Consider the following 26,891-nt stretch of genomic DNA (forward strand, 5'->3'; position numbering starts at 1 on the left):
ATTCAATTCATGTGTAAGGAAAAGATAGTACATATCAGATTTCTCTGAATAAAATAACCAAACTATATACGAATACATGTTATGTGTACTTTCTCAACCTATCTTAGAGTTATTGTGATGAATAAACAATAAAAATATGGTAAAATATATTACTGTGAATACACTATCCAAAGAGCTAACTTCTCAGTATGACTGAAACATATTGATAATACTTAAGATCCCAAAACTGTTATTCATTGGAAAAAATTAATTATATGATTTTATTTGTTGTAGGGAATTTTCCAAATACACAGAGATTTGTAGGACCATAACCATGGTCCCTTAATGAGGCAGATAAGATTAGCTTAGTCACTAAATAAAAGCTTTAACATTACACTTATTTCTTGCAATCTAATCTAGGTCTGAAAAAAGTGAGGTCTAAGCCTCACTTTAATAGAAGCTAAAATACAGAAATAAAGGCAAGAGCATTATTTATTTTTTTATACGACTGGACAAGTGTCCAGTCCAAGATTTACTGATGACAAACAGCATGAAGACTAATGAAATATGAACCAATAGCTTTTAGCTCAGAGTTTCATCAGTGATCTTTCCAAAATGCTCCTTGAATAGATTTTTTCAAACCCTTCAAAAAAAAAGCAATACAAAGTTTAGATATAGGAGAATATCCTGAAAGATCTTTTGAAGCTGCTCATTTTCCAAATCACAAGAAACTTAAAACAAATTTTTGGAAAATTTCTCCTAGGACATTTATCCTGGCTAGGTTAATAAAGAGAGGGAACTGGGATTCCATTCCACCTGGCTCACCCTTTCCTATGGACTGACACACCCAAAACATTAGACTTTTAAGCCAGCTAACTAATGAAAGCCATTTCAGAGCTAATAGTTTAAACTTATTTTGTTTGGTTGAAGGGATGTGGGGAGTACTTTTCCAAAGAAATGTCAAGTTACTTTAGTAACTTACCCAAGGAAAAGAATTCTCGTCATCAAAACCTGATAAACATGCAAAGTCTCTGCCAATAGTAATGGTGGAATAGAAACACGATAATAATTCATGATAGAATGGGAAATAACTTTATCTAGGGATATAATAACTCTTTTTAATAAAGATACATATATATGTTTTCCAATACATATTACAAAGTTTTATTGGTTTCTTTTTAAATAAAACTAAAAAATTCTGTCTACGTATATGATATGAAATTCATTTTAACAACAGTTACTGAGAGTCTTCTACTGTGTATAGTAAAAGATATGGAAATGAGCAAGACAAGTTCTGCCTTCAAGAAGTATACAATGAAAAGGAAGATGAGGAGGTATATTTCCAGGGAGAATAAAATAAGTATTGCTAGAAAAGGAGAACTTTAAAGGAGGAAAAAAAATGAGTTTCTTGGAAGATTCAGGAAAGGTTGATTAACCAAGGAAATATTTTACATGGACCTTAATGGATAGGTAAGATTTTGGTGTTTGGAATCTAAGAGTGCACAACAGTGATGGAAGGATTCCAAGTAACAAAAACAAAAACAGGAGAAATGAAAGTCTAAAGCATATTGAGTGGTATAGTGTAGAATGTAGAGAGCCATGTAATAGAATATAAATTTGGAAAAATAGATCAGGGTCAATACTGTTCTTTTGGGCTTGCAATATGTACCTCAAAAGTACTGGGTACAGGGACTTCCCTGGTGGTCCAGTGGTTAAAACTTTGTGCTTCCACTGCAGAGAATATGGGTTCAATCCCTGGTCAGAGAACTAAGATCCTACATGTTGTGTGGCACAGCCAAAAAAAAAGTGGGTACAAACTCCTGAGACGATTTGATTTTAAGAACTTGTTCCATACACTCTTTATTACTAAGAGTACTCATTCAATGCTTGTGATAGTGAGCTGTGCCAAATAATTGTACAGTAAATACTCTGAATGCTTTATTAATTATGCACTTAAAATGATCATAGCTAAATTAAAACTTCATTTATATTCTTCAAATGAGAACTACATTGGCTGAATAGCATCTGTGATCTTTTTCTCTTTGAATATATAAATATATTGTAGAAGAACTTTAGAATCTAAAAATGAACCTTAGAGGTTCGATCTCTCCTAAACAACCCTTCTCCTGAAATGTTGAAGGAGCTGCTGCTGCTGCTGCTGCTAAGTCGCTTCAGTCGTGTCCGACTCTGTGCGACCCCATAGACGGCAGCCCACCAGGCTCCCATCCCTGGGATTCTCCAGGCAAGAACACTGGAGTGGGCTGCCATTTCCTTCTCCAATGCATGAAAGTGAAAAGTAAAAGTGATGTCGCTCAGTCGTGTCCGACTCCTAGCGACCCCATGGACTGCAGCCTACCAGGCTCCTCCACCCATGGGATTTTCCAGGCAAGAGTACTGGAGTGGGTTGCCATTGCCTTCTCCGTGTTGAAGGAGAACCAGTATTAAATGACTTAAGTTTGACTTCCTCTCTGTGCCCTTTCTTTTAATAGAATTATTAATTAGTATTGAGATAACCCAATGCAAGCTCAGCTCTTAGAGCCAAATGTGATATAAAAGATCGTGTGCTACGTCTCTTCATTCAGGTCTGACTCACTTCGACCCTATGGTCTGGGGCCCACCAGGCTCTTCTGTCCATGGAATTCTTCAGGCAAGAATACTGGAGTGGGTTGCCATAGCCTCCTCCAGGGGATCTTCCTTACCCAGGGATCAAACCCCCATCTCTTACGTCTGCTGCATTGGCAGGCAGGTTCTTTACCACTAGCACCACCTGGGAAGCCCAATACGAAAGATTACACATACCCAATTGCTTGTTTAACATCCAGGAAATTAAAACCCATAGATTGTGACTCATCTAAAGTTACCCAGTGAGTTACCCTAGCAAATTTTCAGAGCTAAAGATGAACAGATAAAATATTCAGAGCAAGAGAGAAAACTTACTGAATTTGCCAAAAAAGTATTTTTTTTTTCTATTTGTCAAAGATCACCTACTAAATTAAGACTTCAATTTTAAATAATTAAGACAAGTATGTCTGAAACTGTTTTTATCACTTATGTTTCTTTGTTCACATTTGTTTCTTTGTTAATCTTCAAAGATGCTACGATGCCTAGCATGGTATCTATTTCATATATACACATATATTTTGTATACATATGAAAAAATTCTATGATAAATCCCACAGGTTTAACATCTCAATTCTGGAGGCCCAGAAGAGACAGCAGAGGAGATGAACAGGAGAAAAAGTCATGTAAAATATTATCAAATTTTTCAACAACAAGAATGAAGTTAGAAGATAATAGATATTTGTCTTTCAATCTAGACTTCTACATCCACACAACCTATCAAGCAAGCAATAGGGTAAAATAAAAACACATCCAGACTTACTAGGTCTTAAAAAATTTCTGTCACATGCATCCTCTTTCTCCTTCTTTAATTTTTATTTGAGGTAAAATTGGTATTAACATGATATAAGTTTCAAGAGGGCAACATTATAACCCAACACCTCCATACATTACAAAGTGATCATCACCAAAGGTTTAGTTACCACCCATCACCATATAATTGACTGCCTTCACCCATTTCACCCACCTCTCAACTCCCTGTCCCTCCAGTAACCACCAATCTGGGGTTACCATACCACCATACAGAATGCACCAATCACATGCACCCTTTTTCAGGAGGCTACAGGAGGCAGTGCTCCACCAAAAAATGAAAGAGTAAACCAAGAAAGAGGAAAACAGAGGACCTGGGAAAGGTAAGAGGTAACAGAGGTACAGAGGTGAGAGGTAACAGAAGTGTCACTCACCCTACTTCTGCCCTCGGGGCTCGTGCCTAGGATGTAGCATTGCTTCATCCCTTAGTCCTGACACATAGTACCGCTTCTTAATTTTTAACTTTGTCATTCATTTTTCAACCTTAATTCAGATACTCTGGCTATATTACCATAGCCCTCACAGATAAATAAGTAAATCTTTAATTTGACCTGACCTGCAGGACCTTATGCTACATGTGATCCCTCATGAATGGACTTCTGTTGAAGTTACATTAGTCCAGTGACCAAGTTACAGATAAGTCCCAGGACACTTGAATCATATAACCATGAAAGACTACAGCAAGCACCTTTTCAGAAGGATTATGCTGTCATTCAAAAGCCAAACCTTTGCTACATATTTTAGAATATTGCTAAAATTAAGGATCCTTTCTAGGTAAGGTTTCATTTCATTTCTTTTCATTAAAAAGAGGAAGTAATTTCAGGAGCCAAAGCAACAAACAGGCCAATGGAATTTTGCCTGCATGAGCAATACAGGACCGCTGGCAAGCATGGCTCACTTAGTCTTAGAGTGATAAGAGAGTTTCTTCTCACCCTATAGCCAGGGGCCATGGGCATGATCAGCAAATGCATAAAAAAGATAGGTGTACTCTGAGTCCTTGGTTACATCCAAGTACAACCCTCCTTCCCCATGCCCATGAGACTGGTTTATTGATACCTTCCAGTTACACACTCTACCTCATTTGTGATAGGGCTAATGGACACATCCAGTTCCCTACATTTTTGCCTCCTCAGTACTAAGCAGTAGATACCTTGTGAGCAACTGATAGAAAACAGCTAGCAAGCATATTATCTGGACAAAAAAAAAAAAAAAAAATTGTCCCAAGAATTTTCAACACACTGCATGGTTCTCCCTTTGTGTAGTACATATAATACATCCTTTGGGGAGTTTATACTCATCTCAGTGTGACTTCCTTAAGAATAATCAACACTGGCACCCTTTGTTAATCCCATTTTTTCCCTAAGAAATGGGAAAGGCATGGATCAAACGTCATGAGACCCATAAAACTGGTTGCATATGAAGGCTCTGTCTTGAGAGCACATCTCCAATGCTTGCTATGCCTTCAGAGAAGTCTACAGAGGATATAGCCCAATTTCCAGACTTGCTTGTGCATTTTTAAAACTTTATAAATACATAGATACCACGGATTTTACACAAATGGATTAAAGGGGTATTATTTCTGGTGTCTGGCCTAACCAAGCAAACGCAAAGCTGGATTATACTGTATTTTCAACATGGAAGCCCCTTCTGAAGGTACAACACTCTAAGAGATGTAAAACCTTCTACCTCTGCCCATCCTCGATGACAGCCTTTCTTGTTTTCTTTGCCCTAACTGCTTTCTGATCCATAAAGGAGAAGACAGGAAAAAAATCACATGAATTAATATATCATGCAGTTACACTATCAACAACAACAACAAAAGAATTATAATATAGTGTGAGATATATGTGAGAAAACAGATGAAGTGTGAGATAGTGTGAGAAAATAGATGAAGCAACCTATTGGCCAGCCCAGGGTGTGGGACAGAGGGTAGTGGGAGAGGGCCAGTCAAGGAAGCACTTCAACATTAGTTGAAGAATGAGTCAAAATTTGCCGTGCAAATATAAGAAGGAAGGCCATTCCCACCAGAGAAATAAACAACGCCAATACCATTGCCTTTGCCGACAAGGCTGCTGACACTGCCTCCTTCACCATTTTCTTCTTGGAATAGAAGACATCCGTGTTCTCCATTACTGGCTTTGGAGAAAAGCAACACACACACACACACAAAGTACTCTCCAGGATACACCTCTTTCTAGGTCAAGTCTCATTTCCCAATACTGACAACAAAGTCAATACCTCATCACTATCATCCTTGAAGTTAAAATTCACCCTCTTCCCAGGGTAGGAGTGGTCTACGAAGAGAAAAGCAAATGTTTATTCCAGAGTTCTTGAATGGGAGCCCCTTCTCCTCATTCCTGTTCTTGACCTGCTCATGACGGGATCATCACTGAGCCAACAGAATCAGGAACTCTATTCCACAGCTGTTCTTTCAACAAAAACCAACATGCTGTGCACTTCACCCCAAGAATGGCTCAATCTGCCAGCAAGAAGAAAATCTTTTTTCCTGCCACAATCTGCCTTAGTCCTCCTCCCTGTCTCCAAGGCATCTGGGATCTTCATGCCTGGCTCTCTTTGGCCCAGACAACTCTAGAACAGTAGATTGTATTAAAATGTTCACATCCAAATAATAACAATGATGATTTATTTTGAAGGCATAAGAACCAAATGTTGAATTTTCATGAAATTCCTCTTAGTTATCCTGACAATTTCTCCTAGATACAATAAGATTAACATTTTGCACTAATGATCACTATCACATCAGTAAAAACAACAGTCTCTCAAAATCAAAACAACTTCATATGATAAAAATTTCAAGTATTCAGTTCAGTCACTTAGTCATGTCCAACTCTTTGTGACCCCATGTACTGCAGCACACCAGGCTTCCCTGTCCATCACCAACTCCTGGAATTTACTCAAACTCATGTCCATTGAGTCAGTGATGCCATCCAACCACCTCATCCTCTGTCATCCCCTTCTCCTCCTGCATTCAATCTTTCCCAGCATCAGGGTCTTTTCCAATGAGTCAGTTCTTCGCATTAGGTGGCAAAAGTATTGGAGCTTCAGCTTTAGCATCAGTCCTTCCAATGAATATTCATTGCTGATTTCCTTTAAGACTGACTGGTTTGATCACCTTGCAGTCCAAGGGACTCTCAAGAATCTTCTCCAGCACCACAGTTCAAAAGCATCAATTCTTCGGCGCTCAGCTTTCTTCATAGTCCAACTCTCACATCCATACATGACCACTGGAAAAACCATAGCATTGATAAGATGGACCTTTACTGGCAAAGTAATGGCTCTGCTTTTTAATATGCTGTCTAGGTTGGGCATAGCTTTTCTTCCAAGGAGTAAGCGTCTTTTAATTTCATGGCTGTAGTCACCACCTGCAGTGATTTTGGAACCCAAAAAAATAAAGTCTCTCACTGTATCCATTGTTTCACCATCTATTTGCCATGAAGTGATGAGAACAGATGCCACGATCTTAGTTCTCTCAATGTTAAGTTTTAAGCCAACTTTTTCACTCTTCTCTTTCACTTTCATCAAGAGGCTCTTTAATTCTTCTTTGCTTTCTGCCACAAGGGTGATGTCATCTGCATATCTGAAGTTATTGATATTTCTCCCGGCAATCTTGATTCCAGCTTGTGCTTCATGTAGTCCAGCATTTCACATGATATACTCTTCATATAAGTTAAATAAGCAGGGTGACAATATACAGCCTTGACGTACTCCTTTCCCGATTTGGAATCAGTCCATGTTCAGTCTAATTGTTGCTTCTTGATCTGCATACAGATTTCTCAGGAGACAGGTCAGGTGGTCTGGTGTTCCCATCTCTTAAAGAATTTTTCACAGTTTGTTGTGATCCACACAGTCAAAGGCTTTGGCATAGTCAATAAAGCAGAAGTAGATGTTCCTCTGGAACATCTTTTTCTATGATCAATCAGATGTTGCCAATTTGTTCTCTGGTGCCTCTGCCTTTTCTCAATCGAGTTTGAAGAACTGTCAAGTTGTTCAACTCTACGAGCTTCTCTGGCAGGTATGGGGTTTGATTCTAAATGTGATTTTGCCCCTCCTACCATCTTTCTGGGGCTTCTCCTTTGCTCTTAGACATGGAGTATAATTTTTTGCTGGGATCCAACCTTCTCCTGTCAATGGTTATTCAGCAGTGAGTTGTTGAACAACTGTCAACAGCGACAGTTGTCAAATTGTTCAAGTATTAAATGTAGTATTTTTTTCAAGGAGTTATGTTTGAAAATACACTTTGGTTGCAGCTTTAAAAAGATTCAGTCTGGGAACCTGAAACACTATGAGTGATACGGAAGAAGGAATTTATAATAAGAATTAGTATCTACCCAATTGTGGGAAGAGCTGAGAAGATAAAGATCCAAAAAACTGCAATTGAAGGAACAGGGGAAAAAAGTCACAAACATGTCAGAACTTGTAGGGAGCCAGCACATACTGCTGTTGGGATGGGGACTACAAAGTCTGTGAAAGGTTGCTGGCTCTTCACCTCTACCACCTATTGAGTTGTCAAAAAAGCATCTAATGGAAGCCTGAGGTCACTTCTGATGGGCAAGGCCAGCATCAGGAAGGAGGGAAGAGCAAGAACAAACCAGCACTCAGCAGAACCCCAGGCTCGATAATAAGTTTCAGAATATAATGACTGCTGCTTCTCTTTTGCCTTCCAGAACTCACAGTTTTTGTTTAGACCAACTCCAATCTGGAATTAGATGGAGAAGGAGAGTCTAAGAAACGTAGTTCTCAGCATAATGAAATAGACAATAGAACAATCAGGCACATTGGTATTTTGACTTAACTACCAGACCTCCAAAACCCAAAATGACAAGTTATTATGTCCCAGAATTTCATTAAATAACAACAACAACAAAGATAAACTTTCCTTTAAGTCAAAGTGATCTGTCTAAAATGTAGTATTCTAATTATCTTATTTAAAATATTTTAGTGGCTCCTTATCACCTTATCACCACACGGATTTTCTTTCTTGGTGTGCTATATAAAACCCATCATATTCTGATGCTCACCTACTTATTGAGAAGGGCATGGCAACCCACTCCAGTACTGTTGCCTGGAGAATCCCATGGACTGAGGAGACTGGCAGACTACAGTCCATAAGGTCGCAAAGAGTTGGACACGATTGAAGTGACTGAGCTTACACACACTCACCTACTTATTTAGCCTGATTTTCTGTCCTAGTCTCAAACATACCACACTTTCAACTATTTTGAACCACTTGCAAAACGCTGAATATTTCATTATTTTAAGCCTATGTGCCTACTCCCTCTCTTAAGAATGAACTTCCTCACCACCATCCCCCTGTAAATACAGTCACCTGGCAAACTCCTGCTCATCCTTTCACATGTGGCTCAAATGTGGCCTCCCTTGGTGTCTTCCATGTTTCCTCACCTCCTCCTGATCCCCACAGTCAGTTCATAATACTCTCCTAACAGTGTTTTGCATTTGCCACATTGTACCAGGTCCGCTAATTTATATGGCTTTCTATGCCAGACTACAATCTCCTCAGTGTTAAGGACACATCTCATTCATCTTTGTAGCCCCAGACACTAACACTTCTCTGGCACATGGCAGGGGCTCAATAAACATTTGGTTAGAAATTTACCTGATGGATTACAAAACCTGACATGTTTAAATATTTTATTCCATATTTATAACTGCTTCTATACAAATTATGATTCTCATAAAATATAGGTTTATATTTATAAAGAACTGATTAATTTGGAAGTAATTCAATAGATGTAGATGGCCAAATATTGAAATTCAGTCTAAATCTTCAAATGGCCCTAAATCATATGACCTCACTGACCAGACTAATAAGATCTCAATTTCTACATCTCAGTTTCACTGGTGCTGTTTAAACAGGCTCCTGACCTGCCATTGGGATATAGAACAACAAAGGAAACATCTGGTTTTTCTTAACTTTGGGGTGACAAATCCATTTGTTAACAGTAGCAACGCGAGAGCCGACAGTACTTGATAACAGCTCTAACATGGGGAGCTTGGGCCAAAACAGATGGCCCAGACACTTCAGGCAAAGCTTTAAAAAGATGTCTTTTCTAATTCAGGTTGCATACTCCTTAAAAGTCCCTTCAACACAAGCAGAGATTTGCAGATGATTTTATTGGCTCTGACAAGAGGTCTGTCAAGAGGTTAGTTTGCAATTGCCTCTTGGGGGTAGTTTGGTTGGATTTTGTTTTTCAAAGTAAGTAAAGGCAGGAATGTTTATAACAGACCAAAAAACTGGAACTCTGAAGCAGTTTACATCACCACTGACTTTCTGAACATGACCTCTGACTAGTCACAATTTTTCTGTGCACTCAATTTTTAAAACTTTGTTGGTAAACCAAAATTAATGCAGAGTTAGTGTCTTTCCTTCCAGGTATATATATTAATAATAATTATGTTTAGACTCTGAAGTTGTTAAACAAAAGGTTAAAATCTGGCCAATGGAAAAGCATTGGAATTATCTTTCTTATACATCAGAATACATTAGTTATGTGTAATACTTACAATGACTCTAATTAAACATTTCAAACATTCTATCACTTTTCAACGTCACTAAAACCTAGATATTCCCTCTCAACCTGTTATGCTTTGTAGCCATTTCTGAATTGCCAAATTTACTTTTGGATTCACTAAATATACTCTTCTTGAATTATTAAATCAATCAGTCACTGGAACAGAAAAAAGAATTTTATCATGTATGAACAAGGCAGTAGTTAATAAGAAGCACACACTGAAGTGCTTTCTTCTTAATATAATGTCCCTTTATATATAGAACAATTAGTAAATTGTTTGCTATATTCACTCCAAATTGACTTGTTTAGTAAAATTTTGGTTGATATTTAATTTTTTTAAATCATTTATATCAGACTTTGGAACTGCTTTTATAGCTGACGAAACTAATCCACAGGGATTAAGTGCCAAAGCCCTCATCTAATTAGTAGTAAAACCTAGAAGTAAAGTAATTACACAAACATACTCATATACACATTTTTAAAGGGTTATTCACAAAGAAAAGTTGATAAATGGAAGAAACACTTTTTTAGTACATTGTTTCACAAAATGGATTAATCCATTTGTATTACTGCCAAACAGTTTAGATTAACAGATGAAATGGATAAAGTAGTTGAGAAATAATGTCATACTATTTTATATGAAAATGAAAGATTTCTTCTTATATTCTTCACCAAAATATTTTTAACAGTTTACCACAAGGTAAAGACAGAAATAAACTGTGGAAAATTCTGAAAGAGATGGGAATACCAGACCACCTGACCTGCCTCTTGAGAAAGCTGTATGCAGGTCAGGAAGCAACAGTTAGAAATGGACATACAACAACAGACTGGTTCCAAATAGGAAAAGGAGTACGTCAAGGCTGTATATTGTCACCCTGCTTATTTAACTTATATGCAGAGTACATCATGAGAAACGCTGGACTGGAAGAAACACAAGCTGGAATCAAGATTGCCGGGAAAAGTATCAATAACCTCAGATATGCAGATGACACCACCCTTATGGCAGAAAGTGAAGAGGAACTAAAGAGCCTCTTGATGAAGGTGAAAGAAGAGAGCAAAAAGCTGGCTTAAAACTCAACATTCCAAAACTAAGATCATGGCATCCAGTCCCATCACTTCATGGCAAATAGATAGGGAAATGATGGACACAGTGAGAGACTTTATTTTGGGGGGCTCCAAAATCACTGCAGATGGTGACTGCAGTCATGAAAATTAAAAGACGCTTGCTCCTTGGAAGAAAAGCTATGACCAAACTAGACAGCATATTAAAAAACAGAGACATTATTCTGTCAACAAAGGTCTAGTCTAGTCAAAGCTATGGTTTTTCCACTGGTCACGTATGGATGTGAGAGTTGGACAATAAAGAAAGCTGAGCACCCAAGAATTGAATCTTTTGAGCTGTGGTGTTGGAGAAGACTCTTGAGAGTCCCTTGGACTGCAAGAAGAGCAAACTAGTCAATCCTAAAGGAAATCAGCCCTGAATATTCATTGGAAGGACTGATGCTAAAGCTGAAACTCCAATACTTTTGCCACCTGATGTGAAGAAATAACTCATTAGAAAACACCGTGAAGCCTGGAAAGATTGAAGGCAGAAGAAGGGGACTACAGAGGATGAGATGGTTGAATGGCATCACCGACTTGATGGATATGAGTCTGAGCAAGTACCAGGTGTTGGTGATGGACATGGAAGCTTGGCGTGCTGCAATACATAGGGTCACAAAGAGTCAGGCACGACTAAAGCAACTGAACTGAATTGAAAGACAGAAAAAACGAGGGGAAGGGTGGAGAGAGGATAGAAGGGGAGAGGAGGGAAGGGGAAAGGAGAGGAAAGAAAAAGAAAAAAGGAAATTAACACAGTTTCAGGGAGGAAAGTATTTTGATGTATTTTTTTTAATTGGTGGAAAATTGATTTACAATGTTGTATTGGTTTCTGCCATGCAACAATGTGAATCAGACATAATATATATCGCCTCTCTTGAGCCTCCCTCTTCTCCCTCCATCCTCTAAGTCATCACAGAGCACCAGCCTGGGCTCGCTGTGTTATATAGCAATTTAGTAATAACTATTTTGCACAAGACAGTGTATATATATCAGTGCTACTTTCTCGAGGAAGGAAAGTATTGACAGAAAGAATTATGAGAGCAGGCTTCTGGGACTTTCTGCAAGTTTTAGTCTTTATTTCGTGTCTTATGAGGGGACAGATAGTCTCCAAAAGACCCTCTATTACTACTGATTCTCCGTCACCTGGTACTCCTCTTTCTTTCTCACATTCCCCCGGGTCTCCAAAGGAGAGCTCAGGTGTTGTGAAAACAGAGACACTGGGGAGAGAGCATTCCAGTTCCTCTTCACACAGGGAGATCTTGGTCATAAGCACTCAAAGTCCAACACTTAGGTCACCCTGACTGCCCAGGCCCCATGCTCCACCCTGGATAGTGTTCTATAGATGGACAACGTAGGTGGTGCCAGCACCTTCACTATGCATGGCAACATCCAGTTCCAAAGGCAAACAGAGGGGTGACTCTGTCTTAGGTTGTGACTGACTTTGTAGACAGAGAAGGGAAAATGAAAGGAAGCCTTGATTTCTCCTGCCCTACATTAAAAGACTGCACCATTCACCACAGGACCAGGGACAGTTTATAATAGTTGCAGGTGGACATGGCAACTCACTCCAGTATTCTTGCCTGGGAAATCCCATGGACAGAGGAGCCTGCCGGGCTATAGTCCATGGGGTCACAAAAGAGTTGGACATGATTTAGCCATTAAACAGCAACAACAAGGGGAGGTGCAGGAGTTCTAGAAAGAGACAGACTTATGCCTGTTGTGTGACCATGGGTAAGTTACAAGATCTCTTTGAGTTTCATTTTTCTGGATGTAAACCAAGAAGTGTGATACTCATCTTGGAGTTTTGTTATAAGGACCTAAGTAGAACTCAAACACATGACAGATACATAGTAGACACAATAAATGAGAATGAAATGCATCGTATATTTTCCTGATTTGGGGAAAGAGGCAATAAGCTGGATGTGAAAATGAACAAAATTAAAGCAGCCTGTTGGAGATGGTAATTTATTTTCCATTTTTCTGCCTCCAGTTTCCTAGACCTTCTGATTAAAATTGTGATACTTATAACTTTAAGAGCCTAGCAGTCTTGTACTTGTTCTCAGTATTGAATATGCTTACTTATATTTTTAGATAACTTTATTATTGCATGTTTTAGAGAGCCCAGCCACAAATATGTGACCAATATAAATGGACATAAAAGCAGGTCATACTGAAAGTGCCATATTTTCATTCTTTAAGGCAAGGCTTTACAAAGTATGTTACCTATTAAACTAATTTTATACAAAATTGCTACTAAAGATGTTAAGAAGGGAAAAAGGCATGTTTTTGCTTTTTTTCTGTTGTGGTTTTTCCACTTGAATTTTCAGAATCTTCAATAGTCTAATATACATGATGTATCTCTAAAAAGGTAAGAGAAGTTCTATATCCCCAAATTGTATTTATCCACAAAATGATCTAAGGAACTATAACCTGAATTCTTCTTATCCTTTTGAGGAGACATCTTCCATAGGCACAATAACAGGGGCACTGGGGCCAGGGAAGGGAGGAGAGCAGAGAGAATCCAAGAATAAGAAAGGGGTCACAAATCCTAATGCCTAAAAAAGTGACATCACGATCAGAGGTAGGCAGTATGCATTAAAAGAGAAGATGGGAGGACAATGGCAAACTGTAGAACACATCCTCTGTCTACACAATTCCCATTTTTAAAAAGCACTTTATGAGCCTCCACATATCTGTGGGCCCTTTCACACAGTGCCAATAAGAAGTCACTGTTCTAAGAAGACTGCTTTCATTTTTGTTTCAAAAATAGTACCATGTGAATACACTTAAAGAGTACCATCAAATTACAAAACAGATGGAAATTTTTTTTGTGTTGAAGGGAGAGCAGAAAGTGTGTGACATGTTTAGAGTAGAGCAGGTTTAGAGCACGTTTAGAACTGCTGTTCCTCTTCTTCTTGACCATGGCTACCTTTAGGTCCATCTCAGGATTAAGACGGAGAAGGTAATGGCACCCCACTCTAGTACTTTTGCCTGGAAAACCCCATGGATGGAGGGGCCTGGTAGGCTGCAGTCCATGGGGTCACCAAGAGTCGGACACGACTGAGTGACTTCACTTTCACTTTTCACTTTCATGCTTTGGAGAAGAAAATGACAACCCACTCCAGTGTTCTTGCCTGGAGAATCCCAGGGACGGGGGAGCCTGGTGAGCTGCCATCTATGGGGTCACACAGAGTCGGACACAACTGAAGTGTCTTAGCAGCAGCAGCAGGATTAAGAGATGGGATTGTCTTTATAGTTAAGCACTATGTGTTACCGACAAATACATGTTAAAGAGTAACTCATGCCTTTTGAGCACTTACATTTTACCAGAAACTATTTCATGTGCTTTATTTACAGGTTCTCATTTCATCCTCACAATATCTATTATTTTCCCCATTTTACAGATAAGGAACAGAGACTTTAAGCCACTGGCCTACAGTTAATAACATAACAAGCCGCAGAATTGAGATTGCAATCCAGGCTGCCTGGTTCTAAAACTCAAACTCTTGAACTACTATGCCAAATTCAGTCTTGAAGATGTCTTTCTTCCCATTTGAGGAGTATATCAGTTTTGAATGCTTCTGGCCCCAGGTGACAGGTGGCCCCTGGCCAACAGTGCCTGGAACAAGTATTTTTTCCATAAAATTAGACATCTGGAAGCAAGTGTCAACTGGCATTGGTGCTATAGCTCTGCAATGTCAGAGTCAACTTCTCTCCCCATTGCTAGCTCTCTGCTGAGAGAGAGCTATTTATAATTGTATTATAAATAAATTTAAAAAGTAAGAAGTGGGAAGGCACTGCCCAAGTTTACCACATCCTTATAATGAGAAAACTGAAGTCTTGCCCAGAGGTCTCCAACAGAATTCAGCTTAACCTCCTTGCCAGAATGATATCACATAGTCATGTCTGCTAGCAAAGGAGTTTGAGAAAGCAAGAATTTCTCCTTTCCAGCACTAACAGTGGAGGCAAGCAAGGGACTATCTGGTTAGGAACAGGTGCTGGTCAAGCCAGCCAGCAGCACCAGCCGCAGGAGTTTGGTTTGGTTCAGAAAATACCAACAGAACTTTGTCATACAGTGTGTCACCCATGCCACAGACCCAAGGAAAATTACATAGCAACAATTAGAGTTTGCCGTAAACCCAAAATGGAATTGTAGAATTCCTATTGCATTTTTAAAGTGTCTGCTTCTATCGAAATCCTTCTTCTAACCCTTTTTCTGATCAAATTTGTCTAGTAGTGTGCAAAACTGATTATTTGATTTTCACACACTCATACTTTTGTCATGTTATTCTTAGTTATGCTATTTTTATAAAATGTTTTCTCCTTATTTATGGTTAATAAATCAAAATGATAATTTTTAATCCAGTTTCAAAATTGTATGGAAATTTGTTAGTAACTAGAAACTAGGAAACTTCAGGGATTAAAATATAGATTATTTGGATTTATAATCTATTTCATTATCCAGTTTGCAATGTTTTTGCTGGGTCTTTCTACCACTTAAATTGTAATTTTTTTTCTATTTTTATCATGGCACACAAACTCAGAAAACCTGTTACAGCAACTACATAATACAATCTAAAAACCCAGTTAACATATTGCTATGGAAACCAGGAAATAGAAAAATAGAAACAGCACTCTAATCATTCCCTTGGACAGCTATGGCTAGTTGTGTGTGTGTAAATTCATTAATTTATTCTTTTATTGAAATTGAAAGTTTGTACTGAACCCAAATATATAATTCACCTGTCCACCAATAGTACCAGCGCCCTTCAACTAGTAAATTAGCATTTTAATATGATTATTTTAATGTGAAGTAGTCGTTATTAAATTGTGTCATGTGATATCAGAAAATCTTCAGTAGAACTGGGTTGTTTAGGTGGCCTTGCCAGCCTGCAGTCTCTTGGCACGGTGTGAAAAACACCTGGGCTGGGACTTGAGAGCCTGCTTCTAATCTCTCCTCTTTAACTAACCAGCTGGGTGAGGCTCTTAGGAATTCTTAGGTTCTTGGTTTCCTCATCTGGAAATGGTTCCATGCCGGGCGCTAGTATTACCTAAAATAATAAGAACTTTCCTTTTCCACAAAATTGGGGACTCATGAGGTAAATCACTTTTGAGGGTTGAAAGTGCTCTGTGTAGTGCCTGCCTCATAAGAAGCTCTCAGGAAAACGATAAGTGTGCCAACTATATTTTTCTGTTTTTAATTCTGTGGTAAATAATTCCTGAACCTGCATAGTAAATGCTGTTTTGTTCCTTGACTCTCATTAACTAACAGTCGTCATTATCTGACTAGCCCTTGAGAGAGTTGGAAAGGAGACCTGCTCAGTCCTTACAGGCAAGGCTGTAACTTTCATAAGCTTTATATTTAAACGTGAGATTTTTAAAAAAGCTACCTTAACACAAAAATAATCCACCAAGCCCTCAACCCCCCTTCTTAATATCGTGATTTCCACATTTAAGAATTAAACTTTTGTTCTGTTGTGTTGTTTGCCTAGTTATTTAATCAGCCTATTTCCTGCTATGAAGGGGGGGAGGGGTAAAAGGGTGGTGGTGGGGGAGCTAAAGAAGCAAGTTTCCTCAGGGTTAAACTCCTGTTGTTCCTCCCTTCAGAAATCTGAGTTATCATAATAGGGGATAATCATTGCATTAATGAAACCATTGGGAGAATTTGTCTACCCACTCCTATCTCCTTATCTGACAAAGAATTCCCTGTTTGTGTGGTGCCCAAATCTCCGCGTCCCCGGGTCAGCGCTCCGCGGCTAACGGAGATGAAACGCGGGAAAAGCTCTTTAGAGCAGAGCCTCGAGCTTTCGCGCCGGTAGCGCGGGGGTGCGCGCCTCGTGCGCGTCGTGTGCGCGCCTAGTGCTCTCGGTGCTTCAGGGCCGCTAGCCACACGGGCACCAGGAGGGGGAGACTCGCTGCCGCTTATCGTCAGGCTGTGCTAACTTCAAACTGCCCGAGCTGAGGGCGGGGAGAGTGCGAGCGGCCAGGGCGAGAAAACTACTCCACCTAGAAAGTTTCACCTTGTCGTGGGCGGGGGAGGGGCAGGAGGAAACGCGACCCCCCGCGGGGCCCGGCGCGGCGCGCGGGCGGCAGGAAGGGCGGGGGCCGATTTCCCCCTCAGGGTGTTGCCAGTCCCCACCTCAGCGCTCCTGGGACCTGTGGACGAGGTGGACGGACCTTGCGTGAGACGGGCTGACACGTGCAGGGGCGGGCGGGCGAAAGCCCGAGTCTGTTCTCCTGGCCGTGCTTCCTCCTGGACGTGCCCGGGCTGCCCCGGGCCGCGCGCGCCGGTGCCCGGCTGAGTCACTGGCCGGGCAGCTCGAGGGTGGGAAGGGGCGGAGGGAGAGCGGGGCGGAGGGAGGGCGCAGCCGGAGGGCGGACTAGTGCGCGGCTGGGCCCGGCCGCAGGTGACCCGGAGGCTTTCGCCGCCCGCGGCGCCCCCAGCGCTTTGTGACCAGATGCGGTGTCCAGCGGAGGGCGGGAGCCAAATGCGGGACGACAGCTGACTTGCTGCGAGGAGGCAGGGAGGCGCGGAGCGCGCGGGTGGTCCCTGCGCGCTTGACTTCTCTTCCGCCGGTTCCTGGGTGCCGCAAGGTAAAACTCCAGCCCGCTTCTGCTTTTCCACCCCCACCCCTGGCCCTGGCCGATCTGCTCTTTGTTCCCCCGGAGACCTGACTGGTGTTCAGGAGGGCAAGATCAGAAAGGTGGGTGAGAGTTCAGGGGCTTCAGAAACTGAACGGTTGTGGCCCCAGAGGCTAGGTCGAAACTACAATGGGGCTTTTCGTTTTAGGGAGTTGCTTCTGACAGCCACCTGTGTGACTCAGGAGAGAGGGGCGCTGGGGTAGGAGATGGTGTGTGACTGTTACTGCCCGCAAGTTCCAAGGCTGTGATCTGACTCAGCCTTTACAAAAGGGATCGAGTCACCCTGTCGTAGGGTGATGTGACCAGAAAGGAGCAAGCAAGCAGTTTTCTAGTTTCCAGCCTTGCTTTAAGCACATTACGTGGGGCAGCTTCCAAGGGGCAGGTGTTTCTGTGAGGGGCTGAATTTTTAATTTCTGGCAAATACACAGGTCTTGTGATCCATCATTTTCAATCTTACTTTCTTTGCTGGGGCTCTGTGGAGGACATCTATCTTATTAGGTGAAATAGATTATAACCAGAGGTCAGTCAGTCTGGTGTACTGCTGCTGATCCAATAATTAAACCAGAAACGAAGGTATTTTCACAGACTATTGCCAATGCAGAATTTACTCCAAAGTATGGTTTCACATTTCATACCTTTTATGTTTTAAAAGAGCCATTTACAAATTTGGCAGTTGGAGAGAGTTCCTGTGGCTCATGCATGCATAGTCGCCCAGTGTGTTTTACCTTATCACAGTTTTATATTCAAAGGAGCCCTGAGCAGAATGAAATATTGTCAACTCTCTTAGGCAAAATAATCAGGCTCCTTTAATTGCCAAGTTAAGACAGTCGATGAATCTGAGAGGATTGTAAAAATTGACGTTGGAGAGAATATAGAGTATCTGGACCCTCTCCTGAATTTTAAGAACAGTGTTCACATTTTGTAGAGTTGGGTGGAGACTTATTCTGTCAGTTCCATCAACCAGACACATGCACATTGCCATGCAAATGGATTCAGACATTATTTTCCTTTACAGCTAAACTATTATAGCTGACTAATGAATTTTTTCTGCATGAGGATGATCTGAAAATGATGTACATCATGTTTCTGTGTGCTTCTAGGATATAAATTGTGCTTTTATGTAAACTGTAAATGGTGCTTGGATTATTTACAGGTACATAGCTTTTCTTTCTAGGTTTAAGCTTATTGGGTTTTGTTTTAACATGTAATCTTCCCTAATGGAACAAAAAGTGAGGGGCTTTGGTTCCAGTTGTAGACTGCAAGTCTGTGATGTATTCAGTGTTAACTCTTTCTGAACTGCTGAATAATACAAGTAAGATTTACGTCACTCATAAGAAATTTTTTAGTATCAAAACTGTGGCTAATTCCTTGTAAAATTTACTGGTGTTTTAAAAATTCTATTCAGGCCTTGTTTCAGACTTTACAGTGCATAAGCCTATAATTACTACCTAAATATATTTTGGTTTTTAACGTGGTATAATTTATAACATTTAGAAGATGATCTGCTGACTACTGCTTTTTCAAAGATTGCCTTGTTCTTAATACATCACAATAGAGGTTTACATTAAATGTACTCTATGTCCCTTCAGAATTAGTGGATGAGGGTTTTCTGAATGATAAAGATGTATTAGATTAAACCACAGCCAGTCAGTATGAAAGTTCCTAAGTAGTATTTTCATAACTTTTAAACCTACAGTAGAAGAAAAATGATACTTTTGTAAGCAGGAGAAAACCCCTTATAAATTCATGTTAAGACTACAACCTACTATAATCTTGAAATTCTTTAAAATTTGTTTAAAGGAGGATTAGACTAAAAAATGCATATCAAAAATCAATTTCCTTAACTGTTGGTAAAAAAAAAAAATAGTCCAAAATAACATTAGTCTAATTTGCCTTTTGCACATCTCTGTAATAGCCTGAAGAAACTTTTTCTCAAACGTGGTCACCTCACAACAAGGTGAATAATCAAAAGGGCTACCATTCTCTCAGGAGACACACCTTTCTCTGACTGCACCGATACCCTTGGTGACACATTCATGATGACAGTTCCCTGCAAATTGAGAGCACCTCCCATCTCTCTGCCACCTTCCTCCTCATCTGTCCCCTTTGGTTTGGTTAGAGCTGCTTTCAAGTCGTCTGTGCCTCCATATCTCGTGATTTCATGGTTTCTTCTTTACTGTCATTAGGTTCACCAGAATCATCTATGCTTTCCTTTCCCTGTCATCCCCCCGTATTTCTCTTGAGCTGCTAATGTTTGTTCATGGAAAACTGAATTTCCTAATTGTGCCACCTTAAAGGGAGAAAATATGCAGACTCAAGCGCTAGGGAATTAATCTTTACCTCACTGGTGTGTGTTGAAACTGGTGTCTTTGACACTTAGCCCTCCCGGCAGAGTTTCTCCATGGGCTTTCCTCAGTGTAAAATAGTCACTTGTTAGTAATAAATGATGAATATACTGACTAATGTCAATTCAGGATCACTTTGATTCCCTGTTCTTAACAGAGTTGCTGCCAGGCCCACATTTGCCTTAGCAAAAAATAGCTAAGAACTGTAACTTAAACATCATATGTGTTTGGTACTAGAGGAACACTTTTAGAAAGGAAGAAATGAAATATCTGCCCTTGAAGAATTAAATATTCAGAAAAATCAATCACATGCAAAATGGAATCAAGGTCCATAATTGTTAGGGGGATCTCATAACCGAATGACAACCTTAGGAAAAAAATTCTATTATTTAATAGCAAAGAGATCAACCTACTTGCTATTAAGATAATTTTTTTTTTTAAATCACAAGGTTGGAACTTAAAATTTTGAAGCTGCTTCTGAGCATATCATCTTTCTGATATTACAACACCATTAAAAAATAGGCACGGTTGATACCAGTATCTTAACCTCCTCATATTATCGACAAGGCAGCTGTGCGTGAGCCTAGCTCACATGCTATTTTCATGGCACCCCACAGCCTCTGCCCGGTCATCAAGGAAGGTTTACTATTTGAACCATTTTCCACTGAGGTGTATGTTGGGATTCTTCAGTTAGTGATAAATGATGACTATAACATTTCTAGTCTCAGGAGTTTTTCTCATCTTTTTTTCCAATTCTTTTTCCTTTCTTGTTCTTTTTGTAGTAAAGCATACCAAGAAAGATCTCCATTCATATGTGTGGGGCATTCTTCTATTATCAGATTAGAGCTGTGAGTAATTTTGTAATCTACACTTCTATCAGAAACCCCATTCTCAGATATCTCTTCAGCTGTGTTTAACAGTTTAGTATATTCCCCCTGGGATTTGTTTCAATAAAAACATCCAGTAAAATCTGACCACTTTGTTTTTCAAGGGACAAAATGAAGAATGTGTTTTTATAAGCTGTAAAATGTAATTGAGAGAAAAATCACACGTGTGGCATTTGTAACAGGAGGTGTGAGCATAGTGAAATAAAAAAACAACAGTGAACTAGCCAATCACATACTCAGGTATACATATTTCTTTGTGATTGTGTAAATTTGTGCAAGTATGTGTATACAGGTTACTCCTGTTGTTTTATATTTCTATAAGAAATTCTGTAACTATAAGGTAATTAGAAATTATATAAAATTTATGAGCCATGTAGATTATATAATGGTCTATAGGATTTGAAAAGTATTTTTTCTAATATAACAAAGAATTATGAAATTTGACCTGAGCAATTATGAAATATGGTCAAAGAATCACAGGTTCTAGTGAAAGCCAGTTTCTTATACTCTTAAGAATGTGTTTGAGGGTTTAGGCATTCAGAATAAATTGTTATGCACCTACCAGGCATAATTCTAGACTCTGGCAATGAATGCAGCAAAGAATAAAACAGACAAAAGTCTCTGACTTAATGTTGCCCTGTTTTATATTGAAGAAGGCAAACTAAATAAAATACAGAAATAAAATGTATGTGAGGTGATGATGAGAGCTATAAGGAAGCATAGAGAGAGTAGTAAGATAGGAGGGAATGGACTGGTGACTGAAAAATTCAGTAGTGGGTCAGAGAAAGCCTTAATTCAGAGGTGACCTTTGAGCTAGAACCTAAAGGAAATGAAAGAATGAGGCATGTGGATATCTGGAGCAGGACCTCTCCTTTGCATTCCTTGAGAGTGTCATTCTCATTTTTTTTCTCTCTGAAATTGTGCAATGCACAGCTGTACATGGACTCCATGGTCATTTATGGAAAGTACTGGGACAGTGCCTGCCATACTTCCTTACAGTCTCAAGGGTGAGGTTGAAGGAGAGACCCACATCCCTTGGTTTGAGGACTATGAAAGAAGAGAACCATGATCTTTTCTTACATTTATTCCCACACCTCATTCTTGATCAGTGATATTGCTCCATTCAGACAATTTCCCTTCTTATTTTCTACACTGTGAGCCTGGCCTAATAGAATTTGATTAGAGTAATACTCAACAGCCTTTGTCACAGATCCCTTTCATAGTATAAATCTGGACGCAGCAAAGGAGGCAGTTGCTGATGGTTTACAACTTCTTTCTGCAATGTACTTCTTTTCTTGCCTTCTCTGTCCTTCCTTTTCCCTTTCCAGTGTTAAATCAGTATATTGAATTTTCTTCTTCTTTTCTTCTTCCCCACTTATGTTTTGTCTATATTCTGTATAAAGATTTGTAAACAGGTAACCTAAATAAATAAAACTAACCCTTTTACTGCTAAGTTGCTTCAGTCGTGTCTGACTCTTAGCAACCCCATGGACTGCAGCCTACCAGGCTCCTCCGTCTGTGGGATTTTCCAGGCATGAGTACTGGAGTGGGGTGCCATTGCCTTCTCCAACCCTTTTACTAGGGAACAACAATTTGCTCAGAAAAAGCCCTAGCAAAGCAGTGCTCAAAATTCTTCAAGCTAGGCTTCAACAGTATGTGAACCATGAACTTCCAGATGTTCAAGCTGGATTTAGAAGAGGCAGAGGAACCAAGGATCAAATTGCCAACATCCGTTGCATCATAGAAAAAGCAAGAGAGTTCCAGAAAAACATCTGCTGCTGCTGTTAAGTCGCTTCAGTTGTGTCCGACTCTGTGTGACTCCATAGACAGCAGCCCACCAGGCTCCCTGGTTCCTGGGATTTTCCAGGCAAGAACACTGGAGTGGGTTGCCATTACCTTCTCCTTTATTGACTACGCCAAAGCTTTTGACTATGTGGATCACATCAAACTGTGGAAAATTCTTCAAGAGATGGGAAATTCTTCAGACCACCTGTCCTGCCTCCTGAGAAATCTGTATGCAGGTCAAGAAGCAACAGTTAGAACTGGACATGGAACAACAGACTGATTCCAAATCAGGAAAGGAGTATGTCAAGGCTGTATATTGTCACCCTGCTTATTTAACTTATATGCAGAGTACATCATGAGAAATGTTGGACTGGAAGAAGCACAACCTGGAATCAAGATTGCCGGGAGAAATATCAATAACCTCAGAAATGCAGATGACACCACCCTTATGGCAGAAAGCAAAGAAGAACTAAAGAACCTCTTGATGAAAGTGAAAGAGGAGAGTGAAAAAGTTTAAAACTCAACATTCAGAAAACTAAGATCATGGCATGTGTTCCTATCACTTCATGGCAGATAGGTGGAGAAACAGTGGAAACAGTGAGAGACGATTTTTGGGGGCTCCAAAATCACCACAGATGGTGACTGCAGCCATGAAATTGAAATACACTTGCTCCTTGGAAGAAAAGTTACGACCAACCTAGACAGCATACTAAAAAACAGTCATTACTTTGCCAACAGAGGTCTGTCTAGTCAAAGCTATGGTTTTTCCAGTAGTCATGTATGGATGTGAGAGTTGGAACATAAAGAAAGCTGAGCACCAAAGAATTGATGCTTTTGAACTGTGGTGTTGGAGAAGACTCTTGAGAGTCCCTTGGACTGCAAGGAGATCCAACCAGTCCATCCTAAAGGAAATCAGCCCCTAATATTCAATGGAAGGACTGATGCTGAAGCTGAAACTCCAATATTTTGGCCACCTGATGTGAAGAACTGACTGATTTAAAAGACCCTGATGCTGGGAAGGATTGAGGGCAGGAGGAGAAGGGGACAACAGAGGATGAGATAGTTGGATAGCATCACCAACTCAATGGACATGAGTTTGAGTAAACTCTGGGAGTTGGTAACAGACAGGGAGGCCTGGCGTGCTGCAGTCTATGAGGTCTCCGTCAGACACAACTGAGCAACTGAACTGAAGAGGGGGCAGCCACTGCTTGGCATCATCAGAGTTGCTGTGAGGCTCAGTGAGTGGCATGGGACCATGTGGTGTCTTTCAGAATTTTTAAACCTAGAAATCTCTCAGTTTAAAAATGTTGACTCAATATCTTTAAAATTGTGCAGCCTAGAGAGCTAAAGTGTTTGCAGGCCAGATTTAATTCCTGGTAGTCTCACTTGTGTTCTTGGCCACAACTCTGCATGCCAAGTGGTCCCACTTGGCATTAGCTTCAGATACTGTTTAATTCAGCAGCTATTGCTGCTGCTGCTAAGTTGCTTCAGTCGTGTCCAACTCTGTGCAACCCCATAGACGGCAGCCTACCAGGCTCCCCCATCCCTGGGATTCTCCAGGCAAGAACACTGGAGTGGGTTGCCATTTCCTTCTCCAATGCATGAAAGTGAAAAGTGAAAGTGAAGTCACTCAGTCGTGTCTGACTCTCAGCGATCCCATGGACTGCAGCCTACCAGGCTCCTCCGTCCATGGGACTCTCCAAGCAAGAGTACTGGAGTGGGGTGCCATTGCCTTCTCCGTCAGCAGCATGCGTGGCCAAAGAACCCCAGACAGCTCTGTAAAGTACTTTATCTTTAGAGGTCTCAGGCTTTTTACCTCACTGGAAAATTGGCTTAGCAATTTTAAGAAGAGATATTCCCTAATTCATCATCTATATTGGCACATACTTATTTTCCTAAACTCATCAACCCACGTACTTTCTATCAAACTGTATATTCTGAACTAAAGAGTAGTACAGTTATTTCATTCTTAAATTACAGCATTTTTTTTGAAATCTAAATTCATTATAACTTTATATGTATATTTCACATTTTATTTCCAAGTTCTCATTCAGAATAAACTCTGTTTGGAATACTGGTGCTTTCTTTGTTCTGTTTTTTATGATCTGTCTAACTTCACCAGTTGTTATTCCTCTACTACTGAAATTCAAAACGTGCACTGTGCTGGTTTCGAGAGCCTTTTAAAAGCCCTCCTATTTTTGCAAACCTATTTTTTCCAAAGGAATAAAAGCTCATAGGTTGTGCACTGACTTGTTTCCTTTAATCCTAAAAACTCAGTGAAATACCCAGGCTAGCGGCCTTCCGGAAGGCTATTGTGTTAGAACGGAAGATTATGTACTGTATTTCTTCCTACTATTTTAAATGCAAATATAATAATATATCATGAAGCTGTGTACATATTAAGATCAGTGGCCTTTTCCTGTTTTGAAATGATCTCTTGTTCCTTGGTAGTTGGAAATCTGAATCTAGCACCTAGAATCTTGGGTCCAGTTTTAAAGTGGTATGTAAAAGAAAGAATTGACTTGGAGAAATTCAAATGTACTTCAATTGTTCAATAAGATTATGGGATTTTTCTGGTTTTTAATATTTTCTTGAGAATATCAAGAGCATTCAGAGCTAGAGATTTGAAATAATGTGTCTTTACAAAGCAGAGAGAGGTGGAGTAAATTTGTTTAGCAGAAGGTAGGTTGTCTCCTTTGAGCCCTAATCATGTGGGAAAGTAAAACCTAGCCAAGTTTTAGGTCCATAAGATAACTCAGAATATCTTTAAAAATAAATTTTGGCTTTTCTCAGGAGTAAAATATGTTTAAACCAGCATTTTGGCTCTTAAAATTTAAACCTAGGGGTCTTTTAAAGGAAATCTAATCCTTGTGTTTTTGATTCACTAAATCCTAAATCATTACCCATAAACTGTATGTCTCTCTAAGCTCTTTGATGTCTAAGAAATCTTTGAAATAATGTAAGCCCCCTTTTGTTCCAGAAAAATAGGAAGTTGGTTTTTGTTAAGGGTCAGTAAACAGTATCTTCAAAAATCTGAGTTAGATCTAAAATCCTGCAACCATGACAAAATGGATGTTTGAATGAGTACTAATGCATTTTTCTGATGCAATGTGGAAAATGTAAGTGCTTTTAAAGACCTTGCTTACTATTGGTATTCCATTGTAATCCTTACTAACCCCAAGGAAATTGTTTTGGAACAACTCCTTTTTATTGTAATATAGAGTCCAAATGTTTATCATTTTATCCTGGCACACAGTAGGTGCTCAGTAAATATTTTGTTAAATGTTAAGTGAATGACTTCTGCCCAGAACCTTCCAGCTAATGTCAATCTTTTTATTCAGTATCAATATCCATCTGTCATATCTTGGAATGAGATCTATTCTGAGTCAGTGACCTGATTCAACAAATTTTAAAAATAAACCATATAACTAAACATATGACACTTATTGAAATTCATTCTGTACCATGAAGAAACAGCCTTACAAAGAGTGCTGAAAATAGGAAGGAATTTCTAGGCTAATTTGATTAAATATTCAGTTGTTAACATATGCTTTCTAAAAATTGATTTTTCCCCCTTTTACTGTTCCTGCCATCCTTCTATCCACCTTGACATGCTTACTGATTGAAAGCTTTGCACAGAAAAGGGCAGGTTATTTGTATCTGTAAGCAAGAGCAGCAAGTTCAAACAGGCTTGGAAAACATAATGCTATAATCATAAGTTGCCATAATATAAGAGGGGAGAGGGGTACTCCACAATAATAGTGGTGTTTAGTTTTGCTCCAAATTGTATAGGTGTCACATCTTTGAACTCTATTGTGTGGGGGGAAAATACCTTCTTACTGTAGTTAGATTTCCTGTTTATGAGTGTGTATTTTCTGGTAACTAGACTTCCCATATAGACTTGGAATAAGCATGTAGCTTTAAGTGCAATTGAAATGCACATGATTAGAGTATTGAAGGCTATGGAGAGAGTAATTTCTCTCCAAAAGAAAAAAAGTGGTATTTGGACAAAGGCATAGAACTGAATCATGGTCATTGACATTCTTCTTGATACCATGTTGTGAATTTCTAACAACTCATCACATTTTGTTCCCAGAAAAGCTTTCCTGGTCAAAAGTGTGTTGTTTCTATATGACATTGGGGTGCCAGAATTTGATCTATTGTTTTTTTTT

At 39.6% G+C, this 26,891-nt stretch overlaps 2 protein-coding genes across 6 annotated transcripts in view; one reads left to right on the forward strand and one right to left on the reverse strand.

Moving 5' to 3' along the window:
* Nucleotides 1-19,776, reverse strand: part of LOC147374299 (uncharacterized) — a 49,659-nt gene extending 29,883 nt beyond the window's left edge. Inside the window, exons 1-2 of the mRNA XM_086398066.1 lie at nucleotides 19,701-19,776; nucleotides 17,200-17,735 (exon numbers count right to left, since the gene is read on the reverse strand). Of these exons, the coding sequence (XP_086254192.1) occupies nucleotides 17,200-17,735; nucleotides 19,701-19,776 (612 nt within the window). The remainder of the gene's footprint in view (nucleotides 1-17,199; nucleotides 17,736-19,700) is intronic.
* The window catches only part of MET (MET proto-oncogene, receptor tyrosine kinase), a 115,085-nt gene continuing 105,709 nt past the window's right edge, over nucleotides 17,516-26,891 (forward strand). For 4 of the 5 annotated variants that reach the window (XM_086396738.1, XM_086396741.1, XM_086396742.1 and 1 more), the window contains exon 1: nucleotides 17,516-17,654. The gene's annotated coding sequence lies outside the window, so the exon portion shown is untranslated. Of the gene's footprint in view, nucleotides 17,655-17,742; nucleotides 17,765-26,891 lie in introns of those variants that run through there. The other variant, XM_086396739.1, reaches the window with a different exon arrangement.

This window comes from Bos grunniens, chromosome 4 (assembly GCF_055505025.1).
Source record: "Bos grunniens cultivar Pamir isolate PY7600 chromosome 4, Bosgru_T2T1.0, whole genome shotgun sequence".
In the NCBI taxonomy this organism is placed as follows: domain Eukaryota; kingdom Metazoa; phylum Chordata; class Mammalia; order Artiodactyla; family Bovidae; genus Bos; species Bos grunniens.